The sequence below is a fragment of the Tamandua tetradactyla genome, chromosome X (genome assembly GCF_023851605.1).
Source record: "Tamandua tetradactyla isolate mTamTet1 chromosome X, mTamTet1.pri, whole genome shotgun sequence".
In the NCBI taxonomy this organism is placed as follows: Eukaryota; Metazoa; Chordata; class Mammalia; order Pilosa; family Myrmecophagidae; genus Tamandua; species Tamandua tetradactyla.
Window position 1 is genome coordinate 66,344,728 of NC_135353.1, and position 26,444 is coordinate 66,371,171.

At 34.7% G+C, this 26,444-nt stretch overlaps 1 protein-coding gene across 1 annotated transcript in view; it reads right to left on the minus strand.

The window, feature by feature from the left end:
• The window catches only part of NRK (Nik related kinase), a 176,820-nt gene that overhangs the window by 71,575 nt on the left and 78,801 nt on the right, over positions 1 to 26,444 (minus strand). The window contains exons 3-9 of the mRNA XM_077145558.1: positions 23,840 to 23,896; positions 22,445 to 22,516; positions 16,064 to 16,189; positions 9,677 to 9,787; positions 7,657 to 7,747; positions 4,201 to 4,331; positions 2,462 to 2,516 (exon numbers count right to left, since the gene is read on the minus strand). Coding sequence (XP_077001673.1) covers positions 2,462 to 2,516; positions 4,201 to 4,331; positions 7,657 to 7,747; positions 9,677 to 9,787; positions 16,064 to 16,189; positions 22,445 to 22,516; positions 23,840 to 23,896 — 643 coding nt within the window. The remainder of the gene's footprint in view (positions 1 to 2,461; positions 2,517 to 4,200; positions 4,332 to 7,656; positions 7,748 to 9,676; positions 9,788 to 16,063; positions 16,190 to 22,444; positions 22,517 to 23,839; positions 23,897 to 26,444) is intronic.

Below are 26,444 nucleotides of genomic sequence, written 5' to 3' on the forward strand. Positions count from 1 at the left end.
TGGAAATTTGATACCTCTGTGATACCTAGGTTTCTGAGTTGGAGTTCTGCAGCTCTAGTCAGCATTACCAGTAACAATTATATAATGACAATTTAAGTAACTGAAAAAGAGATTAGGCTTCAATTAGAAATAAAAATGAACCTGATTTAGTTGGGACTAGGGTAAATTGAAAAACATGGCAAAAGATGGTAGTGTACATACTCTAGGTATGAGACCAAAGGCAGAGATGTTTATTGTGTCTAGATCCTAAATTTTCTGTAACACACAATCTAAATCAACTTGTCTAGATAGCTCATTTAAACAACCCAAACTCATGGAACCTAGAACAGGAATGAGGCCTCGTAATTCTGTATAGCTTAATGTAATATTCAGAGATATCCCAGACTATGGTGAGCTGATAATTAAAAAGTTTTGGTAGAGTCCCTTGAGGGACTGGACAAAAAATGTGGAAATATTAAATTTTCCCATCTGGGAATTCCCCAGTGCTCTCTCTAACTTTAAGGACTCACAACAAAAATAGACCAAGCCCTTGATTTTGACGCTTGCCCTTTCAAAATTTATTTCTATAGCAAGGAAGCTAAGACCACCTATAAATAAGTTTAGGAGTTGCTTCCAGAAAATCTCTTCTGTTGCTCAGATGTGGCCTATCTCTTTCTAATACCAATTCTGAAAGGAAAACTATTACACCACCACCCCCCCATGGGACATGGCATTCAGGGGTGAAGTCTCGCTGATAACGACATGACTCCTGGGGCACCATGGGGTTGACAATGCCTTCTATATTGAAAGGGGGAGAAGACATGTAACAAAATAAGATATCAGTGACTAAGAGAGTTCAAATGGTGTAGAGAGACTATTCTGGAGGCTACTCTAATAAAAGCTTCAGCAAGATATTGCTAAATTGCCATGCTTTGCCATACTCCAACTAACATCATTCCTGTTAACTCTGAAGAACACCTAGGGCTTTAACTGAGATTCTACAAAAGTTTCACATACTCAGTTTACTTTCCTGAAACCTATAACCTTCAGAGGGTTCCTAGGCTGTATAAGTCCTGAAACCCAGAGGGGCCAGTCTCTCCAACAACAGCAACTAGCTCCATCCTCCTATCCTATATTGTTGATAACCCTTTTCAACATGAAAAAGTTAGAATGGACATAGCACAAAGACCCTTATAGATTGGGAGTAGGATCAAAGGAGAAGGAGGAGTTATTACAAAGAAGATAGGATTTCACAAATGAGTATGACGGCTATTTCACTATAACGATATTGCTTTTAGCGTCTAGTGTTTGGGAGCAGCTAGAAGGAAAAAACTAAAAATGTGGAATGGTAACTCATACCAAACTTTGAAATCTGTTCTGTAAGTACCTGTTAAAATATACTTTGAAAAGTATAGCTTTTCTGTTTGTTTTGGTATATATGTTATATTTCACAATAAATAATGCTTAAAATGCAATCATATAAAACAACATGTATAACATGCATTGTTGAACCTATAACATACAGAAATGTAATATATTTGTCACTGATGGTACAAAGGAAGTAGGTGGCAGTAAAGCTATTTTGAGCTAAGGAAATTACTCCAGATGATAACTCAAATACACAGGAATAAACGAAGAAAGCCAGAGATTATAAATAAAGTGATAAATAAAGATGATAAATAAAGATAACATTATTCAATTTTCAAATATTTGTGAATTTCCAGTTATTTCTCTTTTCCTGATTTTTAGCTTCATTTGTTGTGCTTGGATAAGATATATTACAAGATTTCAATATTTTAAAAAATTAAGTGCAACATTTAAAATGTATTAAGCTTATTATTTCAAGAGATATGGCAAGAAACACTCAAAAACAATGGAAAAATATATTAAACTTGATGCAGGCACCCATCATAACCAAGTCCATGCATCAATAAAATTATGAAATACTATATTGTGTGTTTAATAAGAAAGAAAGAGTGAGTGAGGAGAGCTTATCTAACATAATCTAAGCATGCCTCTAAAAGAGAAATAATTGGGAAAGGATGAGGAAAAATAGGAATCTCTTCAATTTCAATTCGATTTTTCATATGCTTCATATGTAACTTTTTTACACGATGTAAAATTGTCTATCATTACAAAAATGCTCGCTCAATTTTAGGGCTTTCCAGTTTTCTGGGCAGTAAAATAGAATTAGCAGCAGCCTGGTCTCCACATCTCCCTCACCTTTATCCTAGCCCCTTTTAGATATTCCAAGGGACACAAGGAATCCTTAGTAGTTAAAATTTCTGTTCACTGAAATTGTTTTCACTGGCCTTGACAAACAGTGCTAATAGAGTCCAAGCTTAGAGCTGCCATTTGTGTGGCATCTGTGTGGTCAATAAAGGCCGGATAGTACAAGTAGAAATTTCATCTTTTCCCACAGAGACAGATTCATATAGTATGCTTCCCTAATCTTTAACAACTATCAAATATTTTTACTCACGAGGAGCACCTTCAGCCATTTCAATAGCAGTGATTCCCACAGACCATACATCACTCTGCAAAGGAAAAGATGACAAACAATGTCACTAAGAACTGGGAACCTGGTATTATTCAGAATCTCAAAATGTTTTTTGTGCAGTGAGGTGTCAAGGCCAGAGCCATTTTATGGGTTTTCTGTAACAAAGCTTCATTACAAATTGATACTCAAGGAAGATATTTTCTGAGCTTGAGACAAACCAATACCTCACTACAGAGCTAGGTAATGTGGAATGGGATTTAGTGTAAGGAAAGTTCATCTTGAATATATCATTATTATTGTCTTAATTGAAGTACCAAATTGAACGTAGCATAAAACAGTCTGATCACAAATATCTACTAGTGGTGTGATCTTGGGTAAATGATTTAACTCTCTATATAATTCAATTTCATCTTATGTAAAATGGGATAATTATAGTAGTATCTCATAGGGCTTCAATGAGGATTTAAATAATATATGTAAATCACTTTAAGCAGTCTCTGGCATAGAGTAAATTGAGTAAAGATTTCTAGAACATCATCTTCAGTACAATTAACTGTACTTTATTTTCTAGAATGTGGGAAGAACACAGGGCTAGAGGTACACTAGATGTAGCAATGACCCAAGCAATTTAACTGAATTCTTAGAACCCCAGTTTATTGATCCGATAGCTTCAAAGGGTTGTTGTAAAGATCTAAGTGTAAGCTTTCTTTCAGCTGCATGGGGCTAAAAAGTAAAAATAAATAAGTAGTATGGGTGAAAGAATGTCAAAAACTGCAAAAGAATTGTATAGCTATAAAGCACTAATTTTAAAACAAGCCACTTGGAGAACATTATGCTTTATTATTCTCCATAGCTCCTAGGATAACCCTGTACATATAATAGTCCTTCAGTAAATAATTATTTTGCCAATTAAAAAGAGGTTATTTCAGGATAAGGGAAAAGAGATTAACCAAATAAATCAACCAAGTATAGAATCCTAGATTCCACACAGAGAGTCTACAATGAATTTTTTTGATGAATTATTATGTGGAAATGAATGAAGTTTTCTAGTCCATAATAAATCGAGAGTTTTCTTTCCACATGAGCTTTATAAAATGTGTACATATATGTATATTGTTCAAATTGCAGCTTCAGTAGAAGTTTTAATAAATAATGTGAATTGTTAATTTTAATAATTTAAAATAATAATCTTTAATTTAATAATTTAAAATTTTGAATTTTAATAATGTGAATTGTTAATAAATAATGTGAATTGTTAACTTAATTTGTCTATTCCATTGATTTTCTCTGTGGTTTGGAAGTGAACCAGGCCAAGTATTCTTTCCATTACCCTGAGTAGTTAAACTATTTTTTCTCTTTGAACCTAAATTACTGTGGGTATTAATAGTCACTTTACATTTATTCATTTTTAAGTATACAGCAGAGCCCTCTGCCCTGGAAGTTAAATTTCCATATAAAGTCATGTAACAATTTTTACCAAGACATTGCAAGCAATATGAAATATTCTTCCTCAAACCTGTATAACTTCTTCTGTTGTGCTTTGTCAATGTTCTTAGAAGATACTAATTTTATGCATGCAATCAAACCATATATAGGAATAGAGGTTAGTATGTCCTTCTATGATGTAATGCTATTTATTTTTTTATTTTATCATTAAAAATAAATCTTAGAAAAAATCCTCTCCAAACATTGATTCTCACAATCTGTATCTTCATACTCACTCTGTAATCATAGGAGCGTCTTGGGTCCTCGTCACAGTTAATCACTTCAGGTGCCATCCAGTATGGTGTCCCAGTGAAGCTATTTCTTCTCCCATTTGTTCTGCTCACTTGGGCACTTACTCCAAAATCCACTGCAAATTCAGCATATGTCAAAAGAATTAATCAGTAACAAAAGCTCAATAAGTTATTGCTTTAGTTTGGAAAGTCAACACAAAAGCCATAATGGGTCACAGATTTTCATTCTAACCCAACAAGCCTTTATCATGAAGCCTGCTCCAGGAATACTGGGAAATAGGTTTATGCTTCTATTTATATTGGAAAGAGACTCAACAGTGCTATTAAAAATCTATGGTGGGTTTTGCTGGATGTTTACCATTAATATTAAAATATTATATCCTTCAGTATACCCTGAACTTCTGAAGTAATAACATATGTATTGTTCAGTCCTGCTACAAAGCTGGAGGAAGAAAAGCACTTTAAGTAACATCTAAGAAATACAAAATCATTTGACTAGATTCCTAGTAGTTGACTAGGAAGCTTCACTTACAACATAAAAGTCCTATCATGTTGATGAAGCAAACTGAGCATTCTGCTAGAATTTAGTTTAAATTCTTCTACAGAACCTCTGAATCAGATGCAAATATTTATTGTAGTGTCTATATCTTAATGTTGACTATAAAAGTTGTCTTCTATTAATCTGTGGGATACACTATCAGAAAATATTTAGCATGGTATCTTCAGAAAAAATGTAAAAATGGCTAGAGTATAGTTTCAGAACATAAAAAATAAGATGGGGATGAAAATGGAGTAGATTTTTCTAATTTAGAATGGTTTCCAGGAATCTGGAGAATGGAAAAAAATACCTAAAAAGCAGCTTGAAGATTTTAGGAGAAGAAAGGAAAAAACCTAGTAATTTAAGACATTATTTAAGGAAAACTATAACAAGATGAAAATATACATAATATTGAGAAGATCTCCATTGATTACAGCCCAATCTTATTTTGGGAATAGGTTAAATCAGAGCTCAGCATTTCCACTATTCTTAATGGACTACTTTAAAGGCCAAGAAATACCTATGAAGATAATAAATGAAAAGAAAAAATAATAGAAGTCAAGTGAAAATGGAAGAGAAGGAAATAAGAAAGAAAAAGAACAGGGGAAATTGATAAAAGACTTCAACAGTGGTGTAATCTTACATTTCTTTTAATGATTTAGGAACTGGAATATGAAAATTATTGATGAAATGCAATTGCAATATGAGCATTTTCTTATCTCTTTCCTTTTTGTCAATTCCTTCAGCTGTCACTGAGGCTGCCTTCTGTAGCCTTCTCCTTATAATGTGTTGTTTAAAAATATTTTGTGATCTGAGAAAACTAAAACTAAATGGATACGGATTGTATGTAAAATAAGCTTGATTAAATTCATATAAATTGCTAAAAGGTCTCTCCTACAGAGTAAGGTAGAGGAGCACAGGAGGTCTGAAGCTACTAACAAACAACAGATGATTTCAGTGGCTTTTCACTTACTTTAAATTTCTCTACTATGTTGCAAGTGATTGGGTTGTACAACTTAGTACAATATTATGGAATGTTGCTCTATATTATAATTTAGTGCTTGGCTTTGTGGTAGACATTTGAGTATGAAATCTTTAAATCTATGCCCCTCATGTATTCTAACACAGTTTCTTTAAAGTTTTAAAAAACTATTAAGAAATTGTTCATAAAACTGCCTATCTTTGTAGCTTTCCAGACACAAAAGAAATAGTTTACTTTCTTGAAATTAGTTTTCACTTATTTCAAGAACAATTACTCTACTCTGGTTCTAGTTGTTTAGCAGGACAATTGGAAAATATCTTAAGGTCATATTTGAGGCATGTTAGCCAAGAGTTATTATAATTTAAAAATAATAAAGGCAGGGTATGATACCTGTGATTTATATTATCAATGAGATTACTTGCCATTGCATCGTAATGCCATTATTCATATGGTATTATTTAAGAATCAACAAAAATATTTATTTTAAACGTTAAAAGATGCAATTTATTGTTCCCATATGTCTGTGACACAATATGTAGTTAGTCATTTTCAAATACATTGTGCCACTGTGCTGCTTTGAAAGGATGTATGTACCCTAGAAAAGCCATGTTTTAGTCAAAATCCCATTTCATAAAGGTAGAATAATCCCTATTCAATACTGTATGTTTGAAACTGTAATTAGATAATCTCCCTGGAGATGTGATTTAATCAAGAGTGGTTGTTAAACTGGATTAGGTGATGACATGTCTCCACCCATTTGGGTGGATCTTGATAAGTTTCTGGAGCCCTATGAAAGAGGAAACATTTTGGAGAATGAAAGAGCTTCAGAGAACAGAGCAGAACAACATAGCCATGAAAAGCAGAGTCCATCAGCCAGCGACCTTTGGAGATAAAGAAGGAAAATATCTTCTGGGGAGCATCGTGAAACAGGAAGCCAGGAGAAGAAGCTAGCAAATTATACTGTGTTCACTTTATGCCCTTCTAGATGAGAGAGGGACTCTAACCGTGCACACCATGTGCCTTTCCAGATGAGAGAGAAACTCTGACTGTGTTCACCATGTGCCTTCTCACTTGAGAGAGAAACCCTGAACCTCATCAGCCTTCTTGAACCAAGGTATCTTTTCCTGGATGCCTTAGATTGGACATTTCTATAGACTTGTTTTAATTGGGACATTTTATGGGCCTTGGAACTATAAACCAGCATCTGATTAAATTCTCCTTTTTAAAAGCCATTCTATTTCTGGTATATTGCATTCCAGCAGCTAGCAAACTAGAACAGCCACTCAAACCCTAGAATAGAAAGACTAGGACTTTCCAGTCTTTGGATTTCAAATTCTGAATTTGATTTAGATTTTAATGGAGCATCATTTCTGATTGATATAATTTCTTTAAATATTTGAGGGAAAATCCCAAAGGAGCAATTCATCCTTTAGTAATTTAAAGGCTCCCTGATATTCTTCGGAAAATATGGCTCTGTGATTGATGTAGAAAAATTGTTTTTCTTGTTGTTGTTTTTTACTGCATCCTTGGCCACTACACAGAAACTTGCATGTGGTAAGTACTTAGTCCAATTGTTGAAAAAATTTAATAGTGATATCTAATAGAGAGAAAAGCAATGACTAAAAAGTGTTGGGTTTTATATGAAATAATATATAATAATATAATCAAATCATAAATTAATTATAATTTAAAAGTTGTTTTAGCTACATGGTTTCAAATAAACAGGTACATCTCCTTTCTCTTGCACCATCTCCTCTCCCAAACACATTTTCATCCTTGGCTGGCTTTGCAGGGGAGGAAGACCTAGACAATAAGTAGAGGATACTGGCCATGACATGAAAGAAAACACAGCTATCTCAAAGGAGTTTTCTCAACTGAGAAATTTTGGGCCTCATCTAAATTATTGTAAAAGTAAACTTACCCAGTTTTACTTCAGCATTATGAGTCAATAGTACATTCTGACCTTTTATGTCCCGGTGAATTACTCGGTGTGCATGAAGGTGAACTAAACCCTGTATATATATATATAGATAGATAGATAAAGGAAAAAAAGCCACATTAGTATATTTTATCCTTCTTTTCTGGCACTGTTCTTAGTACTTTTAGAGAAACTTTTGGTAAGAAAAGTGGCCCAGATTTGAGTTTTAAGATGACAACTCTTCTTTAGACTGGAATTCCTATAACCAGTTCCCAGAATACCATTTTTGGCAATATAGAAAAGAAAAGAAATTCAGGTCAACCATGAAAGAAAAGGAACACCAAAAGTAATGTTTGTATACATTGGGCCACTTTCCCTTCCTCCTTAGCCTCCATATTTCCAACTAAACATAAAAGTAAAGGCCTGAGTATCTTAAATATCCTAGCTCAGCCATAGTTTTGCTCTATTCCTCATCCAACCAATTGTTTAGTAATACCCCAAATATTTCCCCACAGCCTTAAAGGAATGGGGAAATAGAGAAATTCATTTTAAAGCATTTGTAATGTATTGTATTACCACAATGGCTCCCACCTATTCAGCACTAAAACTAACCTGTGACATGGTATGCAATACTAGGCTACAATGAGAGCTCTCCAGACACTAAATGGTGATTAATAATTGTAGTCACAATAAAGGCAGCTACCATTTATTGACCCTTTTCCCTTTGCCAGGCACTGTGCTAAGTACTTTACATGCAGTAAATTATTAAATCCTCACAGAAATCCTTTGCTAATATAACCCATATTTGAGATGGGGGAGGAAAAGGTTGAAGAAATTAAATAGCTGATTCAAAGCCACAAAGTTAATACACAGTGAAATCAGAATTCAAACTCAATTCAGAGTTTGCGCTATTAACCACTAAATGATTATCACAAATGAACCCAGACAAAGTGGGAGAAGGGTATTGTAATATTTTATGAGTGGGGCTATTGAGTCTTGTTAATATTCTTCTTGGGTGTCCCTCAGCACTTCAGTCACAAAAAAAAATTTGTTTAGTTGATCAGGTAGATTTTTACTTTCAGACAACTTGGTATTAGAGTAAAGAAATTTAAAAGTGGGGCAGAATTCATAGGAAGTTGTCCATCTACAAAAAAGTTGCAGATACTTTTTGCCCATTTTATAGACCAATTACTTCCCCTGTCTCACCCTGCTTCCTAATCTTAGTGGTACAATGAAAAAATAGAATTTTAAAAATCATAAGGAAATAAATAGTCACTCCCAAATGCTTATTTCTACCATCTGTTGAAAACAGTAGTCTGAGTTAGGCAGAGTTATTCAAAGTTATGATTTGAAAGGGCTAGGTTATTCATCTGTGGTGGATTGAAATGTGTACCCAAGTTTGGACATGTTCTTGGTCTTCATTCACATTCTGGTGGATGACATCCATGTAAATAAGATTTCTTTACTATGTTACTTCAGTTAAGATGTGAACCAACTGAATCAAGTTAAGTTTTAATCCAGATTACTGGAGTCTTTTATAAGCAGACTGAAAGTGAAACCGAGAGAGAAAGCTATGGGAAGCCAAAAGCTTGAAGTCAATGGAACCCAGAAGAGAAAGGAGAAGATGCCACCATGTGCATAGTGATGTGATGGAAAAGCTAAGGACCAAGGATTACAGGCAGCCAGCCCCAGAACACCATAGCCTCCTGGGAGAAAACCTCACTTTCTGATGCCTTTATTTTAATTTCTCTTAGCCTCAAAACTGTGAGCCAATAAATTCCTGTTGTTTAAGCAAACCCATTATATGGTATTTTTTAGCAGCTGGAAAAATGAAACACCATCTGAGAGTCTACTGGAAAATCTACTTTCTCCAAAGCTTTCTGGTCATTTTAAGATCCTGCTCCAGAGTTTATGTTTATAATTTTTTATCCATAGATATCAGACATGAACAGGTATAAAATACATTTTTATGTTATTATCAGATTCTTTCTGATAATAGAAATAAAAGTCAGGGAAGACTTACCTGAAGAATTTCTCTGCAGATATAAGCAATCCAATCTTCTTTTAAACTCTGATTTCTGGTCATTCTTACTATATCAGTGACTGAGCCTGCTGCACATAACTCCATTACCATCTGCAGAGAAGCCAGCAAAGTATCAAAAATTAGAAAGTAATTTTCTGAAAATATATGGAGAGTTTTTTGTCCATATGACTTGTATTTAGAGATTAAGACATTACCAGACTGACTTAATTGTCTGGTGGAAATTTCCAAAGGCTACTAGAATCAGAAAGAATGAGAGAAAACCCAAAGATTTATGGAAGAATGGAAGTGAGGTTCCACACCAGAGATATTTAATCAAGAGGTTGGATTTGAATTAAGTCTTGATGAATAGATAGTATTTGGATATGCAGAGAAGGAAGTACATCCATGTTATGGAAAACAAAATAAGAACATGCCCTTAGAAAGAAATCTGTGCAGAGAACAAGTCTGAGTGATGAATAGAATGGAACAGTTGAGGAAACAGTTTTATCGGGAGGTGGAGAGACATGGTGTGGAACACCTCAAAAGAGTCTATTCTTTGACATTTAGATTAGGGTGTTTTTGTCTCAAGTGCCAGATTGCTTTTCACCAAGGACTGGTAAACTACAACACCAAGGAAGAAATTGTCAATTACTTTCCTGTGGGTAATTTTTTCCAAATGGGATTACTGCTAAGGCAAGCCTATTTTAAGGCTAGTTAATATCCTTGACAATAACTCTCTCATATTTTATTTTGTTCATTAATAAACTCAGTGTTGTAGTTTGATAGCTGCCAGAATGCAACACACCAGAGATGGATTGGCTTTCAATAAAAGGGGATTTATTTAGTTCATGTATAGTTCTTCAGAGGAAAGGCAGCTAACTTTCGACTGAGGTTCTTTCTTACATGGGAAGGCACAAGGCGATCTCTGCTGGCTTTTTCTCCAGGCCTTTGGGTTCCAACAACTTTCCCTGGGGTGATTCCTTTCTGCATCTCCAAAGGCCTGGGCTGAGCTGCGAGTGCTGAGATGAATTATGCTGAGCTGCTTTGGCTGTACTACTTTGAGCTCTCTCATTTAAGCACCAGCCAATTCATTCAAACATCATTCATTGCAGCAGGTACGCCTCCTAGCCGACTGCAGATGTAATCAGCAACAGATGAGGTTCGCATGCCATCGGTTCATGTCCAGAGCAATATAACTAAGCACCTTCACCTGCCCAAGTTGCCAACTGAATCTAACTACCACATGTCCACCCCCTGTCAACTTGGCAACTACATGCATCACCTTAAACTATATTACAGTACAAAAAATTATCTTCTAGTTGTGAAACTATGAATCTCAAAACAAATTATCTGGTGCCAACATACAAAGGAGAATATTCACAGAGTACAGGTTTTCATTTCCATAGGGAGAAATTGGAAGGAACACAGATGTAAAACCTGCTGGGCAAACACCATTGGATTTCAAAGTCTGAAAGTGATTCATCCTTCACTTTAGAAAGTGACAGTCCCACCCTTTCCAAGGGCCTATGCAGTGGCCTGCCTCTTTCCAAATCAACCTCAGGGAACATTGAGGAGACCACCTTTTTCTCGGCTCCACACTCTCTCCAGGCATCAGGGCCACACCAGGGCTCTCTGCCATTTCCAGGGCACATGCTCAACCCCTCCATGTGGTGGCAGCCAGGGTCTCCCAGTCCCCCAAGGAGCATGCTATACCTTCTCAAATGCCTGAGGTGGCACAACTCTTCCACTGCAATGAGATGGGAGACTCATCCTCTGCTGTCAGGGCAAACTTACCCTCTCCATTCATATGGGTTGGTCCACTCTCCTGGCCAAAGTTCCTTGGCTTCAGACCCAAGCTTCCATGGTTCTCACTCTGCAAACTCCAGTTTGTCCCTTTTGTGTCCCCCTTTGTCCAGATTGGCAGTGGTTCCATTTATACCAACAATCTCTTCAAGCACTCCAGGACTTTTCCATCATTCTCTTCACAGTACTTCCAAAATCTTCCCCTTAGCCGTCCAAAAAACAGTTCCAACATATCTGGTATTTGCAAACTGCAGCAGCACCCCACTCTCCGGTACAAAATCTGTTGTAGTTTGCTAGCTGCAGGAATGCAACACACCAGAGATGGATTGGATTTCAATAAAAGGGGATTTATTTAGTTCATGTATAGTTCTTCAGAGGAAAGGCAGCTAACTTTCGACTGAGGTTCTTTCTTATGTGGGAAGGCACAAGGCAATCTCTGCTGGCCTTCTCTCCAGGCCTTTGGGTTCCAACAGCTTGCCCTGGGATGATTCCTTTCTGTATCTCCAAAGGCCTGGGCTGAGCTGCGAGTGCTGAGATGAGTTATGCTGAGCTGCTTTGGCTGTGCTACTTTGAGCTCTCTCATTTAAGCACCAGCCAATTCATTCAAACATCATTCATTGCAGCAGGTACGCCTCCTAGCCAACTGCAGATGTAATCAGTAACAGATGAGGTTCACATGCCATCAGCTCATGTCCACAGCAATAGAACTAGGCACGTTCACCTGGCCAAGTTGACAACTACATCTAACTACTACACTCAATTACTTATAAAATCTATTTTTCCAGTGACTTGGCTGTTCAAATAATTTTTAAATCTTCAGGCACTGAATTTACTTCCATACAATATTAGCTAATTAGAGGACTGACCGATACAAAAGAGAACATAGCTAAGATAGTCAGCCTAGCTTTTAATAGGAAATTTTTCTTTACACACTTTTATGCACTATCATGTCAAAACTGCTTTCTTAATAGGACAACACATGTCTTTTTTTTTAAAAACTGTGTGCTATGGTCAAGTTCACATACCAACCTGGATAGGGTATCCAGTTGTTTGGTCAAGCAAGCTCTGGACCGACTGTTACTGTGAGGGTATTTTGTGTATTTTAATCAACAGTCAAATGATTGTATCTACGGCTGATTACATCTACAATCAACAAAAGAGATTGCTTTCAGCAATGAGAGAAGTCTTATACAATTCGCCAAAGCCCTTAGTGGGAGAACTGATGATTTCATCCGTCAGAAAGCAGAATATCTATCTAGAAAGGAGAGTCTATCTCTTCTTCAGCCAGCCAACTTCTCTTGGGGAATTCGTTGAAACCTTCATCAAAGTTCCCAAATGGCAGCCTGCCCTGACTAATACACTGTATAACAATTTCATGATCATTGTAGAGGAAGGGAAGCAAAAGGATAAATTCAAGTTATGAATATTTAAAAAGCTTACCTGACTTCCTTTTGGAATACTAAGAGTTTCATTTTAAGAAACTATCGCCCAATTTCAATTTTTTTCAAAACTGATATTGCATTTCTTTAACCTGAGCTTATGCTTACCAAAAAGAAGAGAAGAGGTGGTCAAGCAAAACCAACAAATACAGATAAACTACAAAAGGGTAATTTTCATATGGAGAATTAAGTGTTGAATATAGAGAATGAGTACAACATATAGCTGTTGTGGAAAGAAGGGACATTTTGAACCATGAAAAAGTTGAATTAAAACCATTCTCAGAGGGTGGGCAACTGTGGCTCAGTGGCAGAGTTCTCGCCTGCCATGCCAGAGACCCGGGTTCGTTTCCCAGTGCCTGCCCATTTAAAAAAAAATCATTCACAGAATCTATAATATAGGTAACCAGGAACTGGCTTGTTGGTAGAGAATGGGGAGTTAATGCCTAAATTGTACAGAATTTCTGTTTGGGTTGATTGTAATGTTTTCGAAATGGATGGTGGTGATGGTAGCATAATATTGTGAATATAATTAACAGCAATATATTATATATGTGAATGTGATTAAAGGGGGAAATTTTCAGACATATATATGTTACTGGAATAAAAATTAAAAGAAAAATTGTAGGAGTGTATAACACAGTAAGCCCTATTATAAATGATGAACTATAGTTAATAGTGCAAATATAATATTCTTTCATCAAAGGTAGAACACTAATATAAACTGTTAATAATAGGGGGATATATGGGAATGCTTTATTTTATATGTTTTTTCTGTAGACTGACAACTTCTTAATAAAAGACATTTTTAAAAACATTCACTATGATGCATACTGAAAAACCTTGCCAATATTTCTTGAGTCAGAAAATCTCTACTGTGAAAGTAAGGAATTCTCAATCATTTTCCTAGTTTTTAAGGACAGTTTCTGACAAATGCTATTTATGAATAGTAATTAGCTATTTACTTCCCAATTGTTGTTTTAATTTATGCGGGCAAGGAAGTGTGAATGGTTCCATGAAAATACTTACTTCCACAAATAATTTATGCATTAAATGCCTTTTTATCCTTCAGAGCTTAGTTCAAGATTAAAGTTCTTTTGTGATTTGCCCACATAGAACCATGTTATTTGCTTTCTGACCAATTGTACATTCGTTAGTATGATTATTTGATTAATATTGGTCTTCACAACCAGAGTGTGAGTTTCAATTGGCCCAGGACATGTCTATTTAGCTTACCTTTGTATTCCCAGCATCTAGCAGAGTGCCTTGCATATAGATGATGCCCAATGAATATAATGTTGAATGACTGAATGTGTTGAGTACTAATAATATATAGTCAATAGGGGAACTTAAACATTTCTCATAGTTTGCCATATTGTCAAGAGGAAAATCTTATAAGTTAAAAATACATGAAAAGACAAATGGTATATACCAAAAACAAAACATTAGCCATTTACTCTTTGCAGCAGCATTTAATAAAATCTTAGTTGGAATTGTCAGGAAATAGAAGATTTTAGTTAGGTGGTTATTTGGAAGAAAATAGGGTTAAATTTAAGAGCTTTGAATTTGGTGGTTCTCAAAGTATGCCCTGGACAAGCACAATCAGTGTGATCTGTGAACTTGGTAGGAAGAGAAAATTCTTGGACACCAATCCTAAACCAACCAAATCAAAAACTGGGCAACAGGCCAAGAAACCTATAATTTATTGACTTTCCAGGAGATTCTGATGCATGCTAAGGCTTGAGAACCACAGTCTTAATTCAATCCCTATTTAAAACTTTTCCATAATGCTCACTGTCCTGCTTCCTAAAGGTCAGCATATAGAATGCAAACATATCTTTCATTGACACTTGAAGATCCTGAAAAGTCTCAGTCATTATTTTGGGGATAAAAAGAAATATTATTGGCTTGAGCTAGAAATAGAAATGTTAAAAATGTAGAGATTCAGTGTACAGTGATCCCAGTTAATCTTCTAAATATTCTTTTTTTTAAATAAAGATATTCTTCACTGTGATGGTTTGAAGCTGCTAAGTATCCCAGAGAATCATGTTCTTAAAGCTAATCCATTCCTGTCATTGTAGACCTAATGTGGGTGGGACCTTTTGACTAGGTTACTTCAGTTGAGGCATGTCCCAGGTGAGTCTTAATCTTTTTACTGGAGCCATTTATAAGAGCATGAATTAGAGAAAAATCACAGAAGCTAAGAGAGAAAGACATGAAAGCTCAGGTAGAAAGTCACAGATGGAGCAGCTAGAAGCTGAAATCAATGAAACCAGGGAGAGAAGGATAAGCAGACACCACCTTGTCCCTTACCATGTGTCATGGTCAGGTTCATGTGTCAACTTGGCCAAGTGGTGGTACCTGTTTGTTTGGTTGGGCAAGTACTGGCCTGTCTGTTGCAATGAGGACATTTCATAGAATTAAATCATGATCACGTCAGCTGCATCCACAGCTGATTCTATTTGTAATCAGCCAAGGGGAGTGTCCTCTGCAATGAGTGATGCTCAGTCTAATGACTGGAAGCCTTTTAAGGAGGATTCAGAAGAGACAGGCTCTCTTCCTGCTTTGGCTCTCCTGTGGACTTCTTCCAGACTGTCCATTGGAATCATCAGCTTCACAGCCTGCCCTGCCAATTTTGGACTCTGCATTCCCGCGGTCAGGTGAGACACTTTGATACATTTTATATTTGTGAGTGTTCCCTGCTGATTCTGTTTCTCTAGAGACCCCTAACTAATACACCATGTGACATAGGAATCCAGGATCACTGGATTGCCTATTGACACCTTGATTTGGACATTTTCACAACCTCAGAACTGTAAGCTTGTAAACTAATAGATCCCCACTGATAAAAGTCAACCCACTTCTGGTATGTTACATTTCTGTATGTTAGATATTTTCAGTATTCTTTAATGTCCTCCTCCAACTCACCCTTAATCCCATTGTCAGGCATTTAACTTATTTTTCCATATTTTATAACCCCCTCCCCCTACCCCAGGACTCAGAGCACATTTTGTCATACTATCTTAAGTAGTTGAGTGCTTTAAATTTTCCTGTAAGTACGAAAAAGTAACATCTTGGCTCACAAAAGCTTATATCCTTGGGTATGAATTACTCTTATTGAATAAGAGCAGAGCAATTAAAAACATACCCAAAGTTGGTGCCTCTGACCAGGGGGACTCAGCTTGAAAAATGCACCATAGAAGGACACAATATTTCTGTGAAAAGAATACTTCTTCAAAAGGTTGAGTTCGGTTCTGAGATCCTCTTCCTCATCCTATGGAATAAGAATAAACATTAAAGCTAAAGTATCAAAGAAAGAGAATTCCATGATGACCCATTATATCCTACAGAAATTTATAATAAAATATTAACTGGAATTGTGAATGAATGGAGGGTTCTGGCTAGTTGGGAATTTGGAAATAAAAAAGGATAAAATGGAGATCTTTTAATTTGCTGTTCTCAAAGTTTAGTCACTGGACCAGCAGTACTAACCACTGTACAAAGCTTTCACTATGGAGTCATTATGATATTTTGTTTTTAACAGTGTTATTGAGATATACTTCACTTACCATACAATTTTCCCATTTAAACTGTGCAATTCAATGGTTATAGTTCATTTACAGAGGTTGTTCAACCATCACCAAAATCAGTTTTAGAACATTTCTGTCACCTTAAAATGAAACTCTGTACCCTTTTGCTATCACCATTTAATTCTGCCATCCCTCCCAGTTCTAGGCAATCATTAATCTTCATTCTGTCTCTATAGATTTACCCAATCTGGATATTTCATATAAATTCAGTAATATGTGGTCTTTTATGATGAACTCTTTTCAAGATCTATCCATGTTTTAACATGTGTCAGTACTTCATTCTCCTTGGTTTACCATTCATCAATGGATGGGCCTTTAAGTTGTTTCTGCCTTTTGGCCATTATGAATTATGCTGCTATGAACATTTGTATACAAGATTTTCTGTGGACATGCATTTTAATTTGTAGAATTTCTAGGTCAAATCGTAATTTTATGTCTAACATTTGATGAACTCACACTGTTTTCCACAATGGGTGCACCATTTTACATTCCCAACAGTAATGTATGAGGGTTTCAACTTCTCTAAATATTCAGCGACACTTGCTATTTTCCGTTATTGTTTTGTTTTTAAATTGTAGTCATGCTAGTGAATGTGAATTCATATATCATCATGGTTATGATTTACATTTTCCAGAAGATTAATGTTGTTGAACATCTTTTCATGTGCTTATTGGCTGCTTATATAAATTCTTTAGAAAAATGTCTTTTCAATTTTTTGTCCAGTTTTAAATTGGGTTGTTTTTATATTATTGAGTTGTAAGTGTTATTTATATATTATAGATGCAAGTGCCTTATGAGATATTTGTTTTGCAAATATTTTCTCCCATTCTGTGGTCTTGCTTCACTTTCTTGATAGTGTCCTTTCAGGCACAAAGGTTTTTAATTTTAATGTTCTAATTTATCTATTTTGTTGTTATATCGTTTATGCTTTTGTTGTCATTTCAAAGAAATCCACTGCCAAATCCAAAGGTATAAAGATTTACCCCTATGTTTTCTTTTATGAGTTTTATAGTTTTAGATCTTACGTTTAGGTGTTTGGTACATTTTGAGTTCATTTTCATATGAGGTAGGGACCCAACTTCATTATTTTGCATGGGAAAATCCAGTTGTCCAAGCACCATTTTTGAAAAGACTATACTTTCCCTATTGAATAGTCTTGGCATCCTTGTTGAATTGAAAATCAAGTGACCATATATGGGTTTATTTATGAACTACCAACTTTATTCCATCAAACTGTACACCTATCCCTATGCCAGTGCCACACTGTTTTTATTAGTATTTGTGAGTCATCACAAATAGTTGGCTTGAGCTGTGTGGGTCTTTTTAAAAAGATATGTTTAAAATAATTTATTTTCTTAATCATAATAGCAGTACATGCATGTGAGAAAAAGCATAAGTATATGAAATAAAATATGTAAGTTGTCTGTCCTCACTCCTCCAACCAATGGTAACATCCTTCTTGAAATTTTAATGCTAGGTCTGTAGCTAGAGAGATGACTAATACAGATAGACAGAGATACGATCTATAGACTTAAATGAATATATTAACCATTTTTAATCCAAATAAGCTAATGTTATTCTCTGCTGGATGTATTGATCAATATATAGAAAACACTTGTCTATATCAATGAACATAAATGTGCATCCTTTTTATGGCTACATAGTATTGCATAGAGTGGAGATATGTGTCTTGAGCTCAGGAGACAGATCAGGGCCAGAACTACTGCTTTGAAAATCATCTATATAATGATACTTGAAACCATATGAGTGGATGATATCACTGAGGGAGAATACACTGATTCAAGAGATAGTTCTAGGTGAAGATAGTGAAATGGCAGTCAGAAAGAGCATTTACACTGGGCATTAGGGTTTGAATTTTAGTGCTGATAGCCAGGAGTGGGAAATTCATTTAATTTTCCCATGGTTCAACTTACTATCAAACAACTGATGGAAAATGGTAGCATGACTTATCTCCATGAACATTAGTGGAACTAAATAGGATAATATGCATAAAGTTATTTGAAATTCTTGGGGAAAATGCTATAAATGAAAGATATTATCACTTCCTTACTTGACTTTCTCTTGTGAATTAGTTAGTGCTATCAAAATTATGGACCTTCTCTCTCCAGTTTTTATCCTAATCTACAAATGTCATCACCCTTCATTCCTAGCAAACCTATTACAAGGGAGTGAAATGGGAAACAATTCTCTCACCTTAACTTTCAACTATGTCTACTCAAACCATAACAACAAAGTGGTTTACGTAATCCTTCTGTAACTTATATTTCAGCCAATCTCAAAAAATGCCCTTTGCTTCTTAGTATTTAAAAATTATCAGATACTTTTGTGAATAGAGATGCAATCCTCTGGAGAAAAATCTTTCAAAAAATTAATCTGAAAAAGGCAAATTGTTGGGAAATTTCCATGAACATATCATTGCTTTATGCCTTTAGGTGTTATAGACCTAATTTAAAGGAACTCATAATCCAGGGAAACAAGATCGCCATACATGAATGACATAACCAGGGATGAATACAACATAGTATATAATGAAGTTGAGGGTGATGTGAGATGACTCGGGAAGTAATTCTATACTTGACACATAGAGTCACCATCTGACTTGGAATTCCTTCTAACATTAAACTTTTAAATAGATTTAAAATTTTAATTTTTTAAAAATTTATTTAAATAGAAAGTTCTCCTGCTAAATTTATAGAGATTTAATTTATATAATCTTTTCTGAAATGTTTTTTTAATAATGTGAAATATATTTATAATATACAAAGGAAATAAGACTTGTTAATTAAAGAAACAGTTAAGCTCCTGTTCTGATATACAATAGTAAAAGATAACTGTCTTTCTTTGGGCAATGAATTAGAAAAAGGCCAATTGACATGAAATGTAATAATGGGGTTTACCTCCAACTTCCTTCATTTCACCCAGCATTTTCCTCCAATACCCTGATTTAATGACCTGGTAGGAGAGGGGAGAATCAGTCTTTTACCTGAAATGAATAGGAACATCTATTCATTTATCACCTTCCTTCTTTAGCTCAATCTCTAAAACCCAGTAGGAAAGGTGGGCAATTACTTTTTATTTACACCTATATTGTGGCTAGACTACACAAATCGTTATGAAATGCATATAAGGCAATCCATTAGGTTCTGTAATGTCTCAAAGTTGATTTGTATTTGTCTGTAAATTACACATTCCAAATGCCCAGTATTCATAACATAGCTTGTAAAAGAAGTTTGAAATCTCAGAAAAATGGCTGGCAGCTGGAGAATATTCTTTTTCATTTCTCTAGCTTTTCCAGAGGATCTCCCCATAAACATTCAATTACTAGAAAATAAACACAGAAAACTATTTGTCTTTTCAGAGAGGGTGATGGGGCCTGATTTGTCCAGTTAATAATGCCAATTTATTGCTTTATAAAAGCTTGAACAAATAAAATAAAATGACATAAAAAAATAAAACAATCAATTTGCATGAGAATTATATAGAAGTTAAGGTTCCAGTCTTGTCCCAACCTTCCATGGAAGCTCAATAAATAAGTTCCCTTCAAATTTCCCCAAGTAGTACTATATAAAGCTAAAATTTGAATGATATGACTTTCATTCTTGTGAAGTAGGGCCTTTAAACTCATCTGTTTCCTTTATGATATGGATTGCCTTGAAATTGTAACAATATCTGCAATTATATAGAAACAAACCACTGGAACTCACAATTCTACATGCACATGGACATTCTTCACTTTTAGTAAGATACCAAGGTCCTGCAAAGAGGATTATGAACTCATAAATAGTGCAATAAACAGGAATGAGATGATGTTGTGAGGTTAATAAAACAAGAGAACAGGTTAAAGAAAAACGGTAGTAAAGCTGATTCCTTTACATTTCCGGGTTTGTTGGTTTCAGGGAGGTTCTTTCTCTCCCTCAATTAGAAATGTCATGTCCCAAGAATGAAAAGAAGATCTGTACCCCTTAGTCTGGGCTCTAGAAATCTATGTAGTTGTATTTGCTATACATCTAACCCAAATATTCTGATGTCATTTTACCTGTGAGAAACTTGAGGCCTAGAGAGTTAAAAAGATTATTTCCCAAGTATTTCCATGGCTTTTTATTGGTCAATATTTTCTGGACTTCCACATTATTACTATTTCTTGGTATCAAAGAGATATGTGCCCAAGTTATATACTTGTCCCAAAGGAGTCAAGATTATTTAGAGATGCTAACTGATTGATTGGTAAATAGTTATTTTTTCTTACCAAAATATATGTTGAGAGAAGTGAAAGTACCCAGCTGGAAAGTCTTCTAAGAGTGGGTTTCCCATAAAAAAAATGCAAACTCCCCCAAAACAAATAAATCAAGATCAGATATGTTTGGAAAGTATTTGTGTGTTTTCCATTCTCAATTAACAGGAAGCTGAAATTGTGAGAAGCACCTTAGTACAGTATATCCATCAGATTAAGTGGGTAATTTAAACTCTCACACATCTCAGAGTAATATGATAGTGCAGCATTTCTTGGATCAAGGCCAATTAATCTGAGTGGCCCAATATCCTTCCTTTTTCAAGAAGAGGCAATTCAAGGATGTCAGAACTTCTTTCGAAATTCTATCCAATTGTAGAATCAAAATCTTTTGCACTTTAGAAAGAACTACCAGAGAGGGTTTACGGAAGATCTTTAAAAGAGTTTCATTACCACAAATGTTTGATGAGGCCAGAATGACTCAAATAATTACATTCTTTCTTTCAGCTTCTTGAACCACCGAAGCATGTTATTGATCAGTTCTAGCCATTTCCTTTGGGTATGTGTCATCTCTGAAGATTTATTATAAACCAAACAGGAGCCTAGTACTTAATAGATGAATCATGAAGTTAGTTAACAATATCTTTTTAATACCAGTAGAAAATTTCTCTGAGTGCATTCCTGTGATTAAGTAAGATAATTTTTAATATGCCTGAGAGAGCATGTTTATTAAAGCACAAAAAGTTAAAAATATTTTAATCCCAAGTAACTGACTGTAGGAGGGAAAAACAGGAAAAATATATCAATGAATTCAGTACTGATGACAGTAAGAATCCTGCTTTCAGCACCACAGAATACTTTGAAAGATCACCAGCGTCTACTGAAAAGGTGGAATTCTCTTTGTCTGATCTTATTCTATAGCCAACAAATTATTGGGGCCATAGAGACAGCTTTATAAAGCAGTCGAACAGCTGTATCTTCACAGTCCTTCGTGTGTTCAAATACAGTGCCAGATGTCTGCTGAGTTTTAACTGGGTAACTTGCTGATTTTCCCTCTGTTATTGTTCTTACAATTAAAAAGGGCAGTCCTTGATAGGGAAAATTGTTGGGGGGAGGGGCAGGGAGAAAGGGGATAAGGGAACTCTGGACTTTCTGTTTAATTTTTCTGTAAACCTAAAACTACTCTACAAAATAAAGTCTATCAAAAAGAAATGCATATTAAGTTCTTTAAAAAAACAGTCCTCATATGTCTCATATACAATGGCAATATTTCTTAAAATCATAATGGTAAAAAACTGTTCGGTCCAGAAAATAATACAAGAGGTTTGAAAACGACCTTGAAAAGGCCAAATTTAGGCAAGATTTGGTCTTGGACCCATTACCTCCTCATTTATGGCTATCTAGCCAGAGGGTTCTATTCTCTGTAGATTTACTCAATTCCTCTTCTACAGTCAGTTTTTACCTGTTCAGGGGCTCATTCTTTTCTAGACCATGATCTCTGCCAGATGCAAATGTTCAAATATAATGAATGCATCTCTGTGAATATGTTAAAATATATAACAATACTATCACTTCAAATCAAGAAATTTTAGTGATGTCCTTGTGATAATGACACAACACAAGGGGTGAGTTTAAATCTGAAATTAAAGGAAAGAATATTTCAGAGCTAATGAGGACTTTAAGTACTCACACTGTATCTCCACCCAACAGACTTTTGATATTTATTCACTCTCACTCGTCTTCCTATTTCAGGTAAAGGGGTCTGTAAAACACAACAGCAACCTGTTATTAGACTCACTGATACTGTCTGAAAAATATTTATACTTAAATACTTGGTGCTCCTTTAGCACTCAGTGGAAGAGTAGCATAATATTATTATTCCTCTCTCAATTTTCACTAATAATTTTAGTAAAAATAATCAGATTCATTATTATATACAGAAACTCGGCACCAAATCCATAGTAAGATATTTAGCGGCTTTATTAATGGAAAAATTACAATTTGATGTTAGTAAAGTGCTATTTTCTCTCACAATACCAGATAATTGAAATTAACAACCTATGGGCTGAACATAATTTTTTAAATATTTGAAAGGTCTAAAGGTCTGAAATGTTGATTAAATATGGATTAAGTTCTTTCACTTAAACAAGGAAATAAGTATAACTATTTCAAAGAGTACTTTTGCTCAAGAAGTATGAGATTGATTATTTGGGAGCCATGGTTTTTAGGGAAAAATGAATCCACAAAACCCCATAATCCCTTGAAATGCACATTGGTTTGTAGCATTTGACTTTACTGGCAAAATAAAAAAACATGTAATACATTGAATAAGTTAAGCGATTCCCTGCAGAATTTAGAAAAGAACAATTTATTTCATAATTAACAGCTCAGTAAATCTGTTTAGTTTTTCAACATAATATTTGAGAACATTCCTTTAGGGTATAGTGATGTGAAAATTTTTCGACCTTTGCTGTGTTCTTGCTAATACTATCTTGAGAAATAGAGAAAATTGTTCTAAAGAAAGAGAACAGAAAAGAGTGCTTAGCAAATTCTGTGACAATATGCCTCGAACCATAACACAGTTTTGTGAATGTTATCAGGAACATTGTCAATTAAACTCTTTTGCTCATCTATCAGAAAATACATGAAGTATGTGTCTCTGACAAGTTCTTCCCTTCTATCTGTCATTGAGACTCTAATGGTTTCAATTCTCAAAAAAAGTACTGGTGAGGGAAGAGGAAATAATGGAACACAGCGGGATTAACACAATATTAGAGGAAATTTCCTGTTTGCTATCCTTGGAAACAGATAACCAAATAGAAATAGAAATACAGATATTTTCCTCATCTTAAAATATATACCAAAATATCTGAACATCTATCCTGAGTGAGGTCTTTGGTGTGGAAATATGATAAATGAATAATAGATATACTAATGAATATAAATAATATTGAATAGTGAATATAATATAATAAATCTAGATTAATGTAATTATAATTACATACAGTAATGACTTAAAAACTAATACAATATTTCCTGAATTGTTTATCCCAAGAACACAGTCCATTCAGGGAAATAAAATTACCTTACGAGCATTCATCACTTTAACAGCTGTAAATGCACCAGTCTTTTCATGGAGACCCTGAAACACAAAACAGTAATAAATCTCAAATGCTGGACAGAAAATTCAACATTCAAGAAGCAAACAAAATTAAAAATTTTTTAAATAAACAAGGTTGAACACTATAGCATATAAGGTTTTGTATAGTAAGTATAAGGTATCAAATAGAGAAAAAATATATTAAATTTTCAACTTTTTAAAGATACCTCAACAATTTCATTCAAATACACAAGCAAACTTATGGAGTAATTTTGCTTTATAATGTTTATATTAAGTATTTCATTTTTTGTTACTATTCGATTTTATTTTTTATTGATATATGTTATACAGTCAAATACCATGCGATCATCCAAAGTGTACAATCACTGGTTCTCAATATCATCATACAGCTGTGCGTATGCCATCACAATTGACTTTTTTTATTTTTTTGTGAAAAATAACATATATACAAAGAAACAATAAATTTCAATGCACATCGCAGAAGGGAATGCCTTTTGTAATAGTTCTCTAACAGGCAGCTTGTATTTGGTGCGCTCAAACTAAAGGACTGTCACCTAATCACATTTCTTATATGAAAGACAGCAACACTTTCACTTAGGGGTTGAGTATCAAGATAGTATTTGGGTAACCCGTAAAGTGAATAAATATGCAAAAACATTAATTCCTCGATTTCAGAAATATTACCTTTATAAAATCATCAGTTTCTTATAAAACTCCTTTTATAAAGCATATACTTTGAGGCATATGAATGCAGTTTTTAGATAATTTCTACTTATTTTCTCATCAAAATAAAGCCAGTTGACCAAAGTATTCTCAAGAAGAAAATAACCTCACTCTACTTGCAATGTGTCAACACTTCTCTACTTTTCTCATTAAATAAGATTGATTTGATTTGATCTCACTGATTTCATGTGATTTCAGTCTGAGTGAGGAAGCACTGCTCTAGCAATGCCTTTTCTTCACCAGAGGTCACTGGTTATATGTGAGGCCATGTATCAGAAATGGGTCCTAAGACGTTCCAGGAAATACAGTAACCCTAGACACACTGCCACCTTGACTTAACCCCAGTTCATGCCAAAGAATTAAGCATTAAACATCTACACTGGCTAAATGCTTGTGCACTGATGAGATGTGGCAGTGAAATGTTGGTTTCAGTCCAAGGAGTTAGGCCTGGGAGAACCACTTCAAGACTAAAAGAGAAAGAAGAAAACTAAGCAAGTAAATGGGCCAGATTTAGGACAAGATTCAGAAATAATGATGGAAGTATGAGGAAAAGATCAGGACTAGGCCAGCAACTTAGGGTGTTACATGCCAGCTACCAAAGAGTAGAAATTTTAAAGGAAAGGATAAACATATTGAAAACATATTGATTGACTGGGATAAAGTAGAAATCTAAGGCCAAGAACTGTTGCATAATCTAAAATCTTGGAAAAAGATCGAAGAAAATTCAATACTAAATGAGAGATGGTAATGATGCCGATTTTGTAGGAATGTATCCATGAAGCAAAGAATCAGGTTCTAGAAATAATCTGCTCTTTTCTCAGAGAACATTTAACTCTTTTGCAACCTCTTTAACCTGAGTTTGGTGTTTAAAGTTTTCAAAAGAGCATGAACTTGTGTTGTCTCCTGTCATTTATCTGAATTTGGGCACCCTGTTTGGATGTGGTGAGGTTATTTTTATCAAACAGCTCAAGAAAGGGATTAGGATGTTCTTTTTGTAGGATTACGACAACACCTGAAGTCTATATGAGTGTATAAAACACTTTTAATATGTTGGAGACTCCCCAAGTTTATTTATGTCTCTTGGAGAAATTACATATTAATATTTTAATTTATTTAGTCCTTATCATGACTAAGAAAGTATTGTTTTACTAATTATTCATAAAAATTCTCATAGTCAAAATTTTTCCACAGATATTTTAACAAGTATATTGGAAACTGATTCTCAAATAGCTCTTAGTTAAAGGAGTTCAAAAGTTTCCTTGCTTGATTCTAACAGGTATTTATGGGACAAACTACACTTCTACTATTCTGTGCACACAAAAATAGTTAGCATGTTAGCAAAGATACTAGTTATACGATGTCTGATCTGACCAAAGATCAGTAAGCTACAATGTTTTAAAGTCTGGAATGCACAGCCATCATACTTATGACACATTAATGAGGTAACTAAATGTTGTCAAAAGGTGATACCCATGGCCATAGAAGAGAGAAAATCAACTGGGTTCTATCCTTATTTTAGGGATTCTTTCATTTGAAAATGGCATAAAATTACTTTGCTAGACCATGTATCCTAATATCGTATTTGGAAAATATGCCCACTCCATCTATAGAGGAATATAACTCCTGGGTTTAGAACCATCTAATAAGTTAATATGTCAAACAATTATACAAGCTTTCATGGAAAGCTGGTATATTCAGATAATAGATAAATGGAATATTGCTGCCTGTTAGCTAGCATTCAGACAATTCTCCTTCTATCTTGACTTTTTAAATTTTTATTTTGAAATGATTTTAGACTTAGAGAATAGTTTCAACGATAGTACAGAGAGTACTTCTATATCCTTCA